This window comes from Pecten maximus, unplaced genomic scaffold (genome assembly GCF_902652985.1).
Source record: "Pecten maximus unplaced genomic scaffold, xPecMax1.1, whole genome shotgun sequence".
Classification (NCBI taxonomy): Eukaryota; Metazoa; Mollusca; class Bivalvia; order Pectinida; family Pectinidae; genus Pecten; species Pecten maximus.
This window is the reverse complement of record NW_022981910.1, coordinates 1-6,534: the sequence shown is the minus strand read 5'-3', so window position 1 is coordinate 6,534 and position 6,534 is coordinate 1. Positions and strand designations below refer to the sequence as shown.

General features: G+C 39.2%; 1 protein-coding gene across 1 annotated transcript; it reads left to right on the top strand.

Annotated features, from left to right (window-relative positions):
• Window positions 1-616: 616 nt before the first annotated feature.
• LOC117320303 lies at window positions 617-3,242 on the top strand (the record flags this gene model as incomplete). Its single annotated transcript, XM_033874915.1, is given in 3 exon segments — window positions 617-646; window positions 2,301-2,423; window positions 3,123-3,242. Coding segments are annotated over 3 exon segments (273 nt in total), but the record flags the coding sequence as incomplete, so codon positions are not given.
• Window positions 3,243-6,534: the final 3,292 nt, after the last annotated feature.

Sequence of the window (6,534 nt, the reverse complement as noted above, 5' to 3'; positions counted from 1 at the left end):
ACTGATAAGATAATTCCTTAACAACAACTTTCTCTTGACAAAAATATAGAAAGAGCAAGTTATAGCTAGGCATCTGCTTCAGGTTAGATTATTAGGGAAAAATATATTGACCCCTACTCCTACTATAACATTTGAAGATCTACGATGCATTGACTGTGGATCCGGAATGGTAGTAGATTTGATTGGACATTTATGTAGTTAGTATTGTTTATAGAGCTGTCGACCAATCAGATTGCCCATTGAATACCGCTCTAAAATATATAGACTACATCCGTTCCACAGTTGATGCATCATCGACTATCACGACCGCTTTTGATCTTTTCTTATCTTTGAATCATTCTCACATGACAAAAGAATAACATGCATTGTTTTTTAAGGATTTTATACCAAGGTATGTTACTGAAGTTTGTGTGCATTTGATATTTTATTCAGATTGAACTTTAATTCAAAGTGAATCGAAGCTCACCCTGGCCGCACTCTCAACTTGTCGAGTGTTACACGTTGTTGATGTAGTAAGAGTAGGGCTGATATTTTTTCTATAAATACTAACAAGAAGCAGATGCTTGTGGTTATAGTAATCAACAAGGTAATATGTTTTACTTTTCTTTGATTTCAGAAGATAAAAAAGCAAAGCATGTTAAAAAAGGTAAGTATGGCTATTTTTGGTGTGATACATTTGTAACAAAGCGCATGATTAGTTAAATTTAAATCACTACCTCCGCTAGGGATCAAACTTGGGACCTCTAGCTTACCTACTTAAAAGTCTTACGCTCAACCAATCGAGATAAAGAAGAGATCTCTCTAGCCGAGCGGTATATTGCGGCTAGTATTTACCAGGGTTACATACTCCCCCTCCAGGAAAGAACTCATCCTTGAGTTTCCAGGGGTAACAGCGATGCTTTCGCAAGCAGCAATAAGTATTTGAATCCTAGCTAAGTCCATACATGGGCACCAATGTAACAGAGCGCATGATTAATTAAAAATCACTGCCTCTGCTAGGGATCGAACTTAGGACCTCTGGCTTACTAGTCTTTTGCTTAAGCAAGCGAGCTATAGAGAAGATCACTCTAGCCGAGCGGTATATTGTAGCTAGTATTTACAAGGGTTACATATATATCATATCGTAATATATGCTGGACATAGAGGTTACACAATGAGGAGTCGCTGTGTATAGTATTTCTTTCACTTGAGTTAGTAATTTTTCCATCGTTTCTCCTCCTCGGAGATCTGTCTTTAGTAGGTTACCCTTCTCTAACGTTATGTATTGTTTCTCCTCCTCAGAGATCTGTCTTTAGTAGGTTACCCTTCTCTAACGTTATGTATTGTTTCTCCTCCTCAGAGATCTGTCTTTAGTAGGTTACCCTTCTCTAACGTTATGTATTGTTTCTCCTCCTCAGAGATCTGTCTTTAGTAGGTTACCCTTCTCTAACGTTATGTATTGTTTGTTTCTCCTCCTCGGAGATCTGTCTTTAGTAGGTTACCCTTCTCTAACGTTATGTATTAAATTGTTTCTCCTCCTCAGAGATCTGTCTTTAGTAGGTTACCCTTCTCTAACGTTATGTATTGTTTGTTTCTCCTCCTCGGAGATCTGTCTTTAGTAGGTTACCCTTCTCTAGCATTATGTATTGTTTCTCCTCCTCGGAGATCTGTCTTTAGTAGGTAACCCTTCTCTAACGTTATGTATTGTTTCTCCTCCTCGGAGATCTGTCTTTAGTAGGTTACCCTTCTCTAACGTTATGTATTTTTGTTTTTCCTCCTCGGATATCTGTCTTTAGTAGGTTACCCTTCTCTAGCTTTATGTATTGTTTGTTTCTCCTCCTCGGAGATCTGTCTTTAGTAGGTTACCCTTCTCTAACGTTATGTATTGTTTGTTTCTCCTCCTAAGAGATCTGTCTTTGGTAGGTCACCCTTCTCTAACATTATGTATTGTTTGTTTCTCCTCCTCGGAGATCTGTCTTTAGTAGGTTACCCTTCTCTAACGTTATGTATTGTTTGTTTCTCCTCCTCGGAGATCTGTCTTTAGTAGGTCACCCTTCTCTAACGTTATGTATTGTTTCTCCTCCTCAGAGATCTGTCTTTAGTAGGTTACCCTTCTCTAACATTATGTATTGTTTCTCCTCCTCGGAGATCTGTCTTTAGTAGGTTACCCTTCTCTAACGTTATGTATTGTTTGTTTCTCCTCCTCGGAGATCTGTCTTTAGTAGGTTACCCTTCTCTAACGTTATGTATTGTTTCTCCTCCTACGAGATCTGTCTTTAGCAGGTTACCCTTCTCTAACGTTCCTTATTTCTCAATTTCAGAGATCAGTGTGAGCGTCTTGTTTGTAGCTGATATCGTGATAACAGTGGTCGTTGTCATTGGTGTCATTCTCGGTATAGTCGGTTTTATCGTCTGTAAAGGCTGTAACTCGACCAATGACAAAGGTAAGTTACTGTAAACTCATCTCATTCTCATCTGTTTAGGGGGCCGCAGTGGCCGATTGGTTAAGATGTCCAGACAAAAAAAAAATGGTGTTTTTAACTTGAATCTAGCTATATTATATATTTCACATATGTGTAGATATCAAACAAATTTAAACAATTGCATAATATCTTATTGTTTGTAATTAAACAGTTTTTCTGCACATTAATATAGCAGTGAAACATACAACGGATATTCACCGGATAGACTCAACTGTTTCCTTCGAAACGCTTTTGTTTCTATCGACTGATATTACTTGATGCTTGGTCCTACATGCAGTTCCTTTTAAGTTAATAATGTCAAGACAAAAGAAAATGAATATCAAATAATTTTAGAGATTATCAAATTATTACAATATTAAAATATGAATGAAAATTAGAAGAATACATCAAACATGCCTTCGCAAACTGTTTTTGACCCTCCATTGAACTTTACATCAAACCTCCATTGTTTTGTTACAGACTACTGACTTACATTTGAAGTTTACATCAAATTGAAGTTTACATCAAGCCTCCATTGTTTTGTTAAAGACTCTATACTGGCCTACATTTGAAATTTACATCAAAGTTTCCCTCGCTGTTTTTGACCATCCTATGTGTTTTGTTGCAGACACTACCCGCCAACATATGAAATTTGTTTATGATCCTCCATTTCTGTTGCAGAACATACTGGCCTGATCCTAGCTATCATTGGTTTCATTGTGGTTGTCATTATTGCACTGTTGGCAGTGATTGTCCTGACAATCCTGATTGTTTGTGGAATAATCAGGATAAAGAAGAGTGGTAAGTAGATCATTATTATATGTTTTAATGTTTTTATGTTTACTAATTCCATAAGTAAACCATGTTTATTCCAGATTTTCATTGCCTTGTTGCATTTGTGAAGTTTGAATATCATGAAGAAATTTGTTCCAAACATAGAAAATAAGACATTGTTCAGACATTACGGACCTGATTTTGTGTATTAAGCATGAATATGGAGTAAACATGTATTACTGTATTTACTAACTACATAGTGACAGTCATAGTGCTATGAATGCCACTACTTGATTTTGATGTCAATCATAAAGTGCAATTTCTGAAAACCGATCATCTGTGGATACCGAACGAAATGGCAAAATGTTCAGATCTGATCCTTCTTTATTGTAGTAATAAACAAATTCTTATGACAGATCACTCTGAATTCCGAAAAACCAAACTGAATCCAAATTGGTTTATATTGTATTATAAAATTCTGTGAACCAGCCTTACCTGTCGTAGGCATGCATGTGTAGAAGGTATTTGATGAATTGGTCGTTGGTGTTAATTGTTCTTAACTATAGAAGGCATTATGATTCAGTTGTGTAGCCTGTACATGTACAATTAACTTGGTCAAGATGAATCCAAATCAGCATGCACCATTGAAGCAATTCAGCCTGTTTACCCAAAGGAAAGCTAGAAAATGAGAATTCTGCATCTGATTTGTATGAGGCCCCAGGTGGTTTGTTTTTGCAGCGGACAAATTTATGCATGATAATGAATACTGTATGATGGCAGATAAGGTATCATTAGGTCATCTGACCCAAAGGGTCAGGATGACCTATAGTCATCATGCTTCGTCCGACGTCGTGCGGCGTCCGCCGTGCGTAAACTTTTCACATTTCAAACTTCTTCTCAAGTTCCACCAGTGGGATTGAGCTGAAACTTGCCTAAAATGATCCTGAGATGGTCCTGACCAAGTGTTGTTATTTTTCGGGTCGGTCCGAAATCCAAGATGGCCGCCATTTTGAAAACACATTTAAAACTTCTTCTCATGTTCCACCAGTGCTATTGAGCTGAAACTAGCCAGAAATGAACCTGAGATGGTCCTGACCAAGTGTTGTTATTTTTCGGGTCGTTCCAAATTCCAAGATGGCCGCCATAGCAGCCATCTTGAAAAACACATTTTAAACTTCTTCTCAAGTTCCACCAGTGCTGTTGAGCTGAAACTTGCCTGACATGTTCCTGAGAGGATCCTGACCAAATGTTGTTATTTTTTGATTGGTCTGGCTGCCATCTTGAAAAACACATTTTAAACTTCTTCTCCAGTTCCATTGGTGCCATTGAGCTGGAAATGGGTGAGGATGTTAAGGAAGGAGGGCCAACAAAGTGTTTTTATTTTTCGGCCTAGTAAAATCATTGACTTGGCAGTCATGGCGGCCATTTTGTTACATGATTGTGCAATCATGGTTTTCCTGAACAATGCTTATTTCAAACTTCTTCTCAAATTCCACCAGTGGGATTCAGCTATAACTTACCAGAAATTATCCTTAGATGGTCCAGACCAAGTGTTGTTATTTATTGGGTCAGTCAGAAATCCAAGGTGGCCACCATGGCCACCATGGCCAACAGTGCCACTATATACTTGCTACAGAGAATACATACTACAATAATAAAAGGGTTTTAATTTAGAGTCAGATGACCGTTAAGGCCCCTGGGCCTCTTGTTTTGAAATGCAATATTGATGTCCAGAATGAGGCCGGAACCAGTATGAACTCATAAACATATGAAATCATTGTTTTTAGGTCATCTGACCCGAAGGGTCAGGATGACCTATAGTCATCATGCTTCGTCCGTCGTCGTGCGCCGTGCGCCGTGCGCCGTATGCCGTGCGCCGTGCGCCGTCCGCCGTCCGCCGTGCGTAAACTTTTCACATTTTAAACTTCTTCTCAAGTTCCACCAGTAGGATTGAGCTGAAACTTGCCTGAAATGATGCTGGGATGGTCCTGACCAAGTGTTGTTAATTTTCGGGTCGGTCCGAAATCCAAGATGGCCGCAATTGCCGCCATTTTGAAAACACATTTGAAACTTCTTCTCAAGTTCCACTGGTGAGATTGAGCTGAAACTTGCCTGAAATGATCCTGGGATGGTCCTGAGGAAGTGTTGTTATTTTTCAGGTCGGTCAGAAATCCAAGATGGCCGCCATGGCAACCATCTTGAAAAACACATTTTAAACTTCTTCTCCAGTTCCACTGGTGTGATTGAGCTAGAAATTGGTGAGGATGTTAAGGAAGGAGAGCCAATAAAGTGTTGTTATTTTTCGGCTTCGTAAAAACTTTGACATGGCAGCCACGGCAGCCATTTTGTAACATGATTGCGCAATCATTGTTCTTCTGAACAACACCTATTTTAAACTTCTTCTCAAATTCCATCAGTGGGATTCAGCTTTAACTAACCAGAAATGATCCTGAGATGGTCCTGACCAAGTGTTGTTATTTTTCAAGTCGGTCAGAAATCCAAGATGGCCGCCATGGCAACCATCTTGAAAAACACGTTTTAAACTTCTTCTCCAGTTCCACTGGTGCGATTGAGCTGGAAATTGGTGAGGATGTTAAGGAAGGAGAGGCAACAAAGTGTGGTTATTTTTCAGCCTCGTAAAAACTTTGACATGGCAGCCACGGCAGCCATTTGTAACATGATTGCGCAATCATTGTTCTTCTGAACAACACCTATATCAAACTTCTTCTCAAATTCCACCAGTGGGATTCAGCTCTTACTAAGCAGAAATGATCCTGAGATGGTCTTGACCAAGTGTTGTTATTTTTCAAGTCGGTCAGAAATCCAAGATGGCCGCCATGGCAACCATCTTGAAAAACACATTTTAAACTTCTTCTCCAGTTCCACTGGTGCGATTGAGCTGAAAATTGGTGAGGATGTTAAGGAAGGAGAGCCAATAAAGTGCTGGTATTTTTTCGGCCTCGTAAAAACTTTGACATTGCAGCCACGGCAGCCATTTTGTAAAATGATTGCGCAATCATGGTTCTTCTAAACAACACCTATATCAAACTTCTTCTCAAATTCCACCAGTGGGATTGAGCTCTTACTTACCAGAAATGATTTTGTGATGGTCCTGACCAAGTGTTGTTATTTTTCAAGTCGGTCAGAAATCCAAGATGGCCGCCATGGCAACCATCTTGAAAAACACATTTTAAACTTCTTCTCCAGTTCCACTGGTGCGATTGAGCTGGAAATTGGTGAGGATGTTAAGGAAGGAGAGGCAACAAAGTGTGGTTATTTTTTGGCTTCGTAAAAGCTTCGACATGGTAGCCACGGCGGC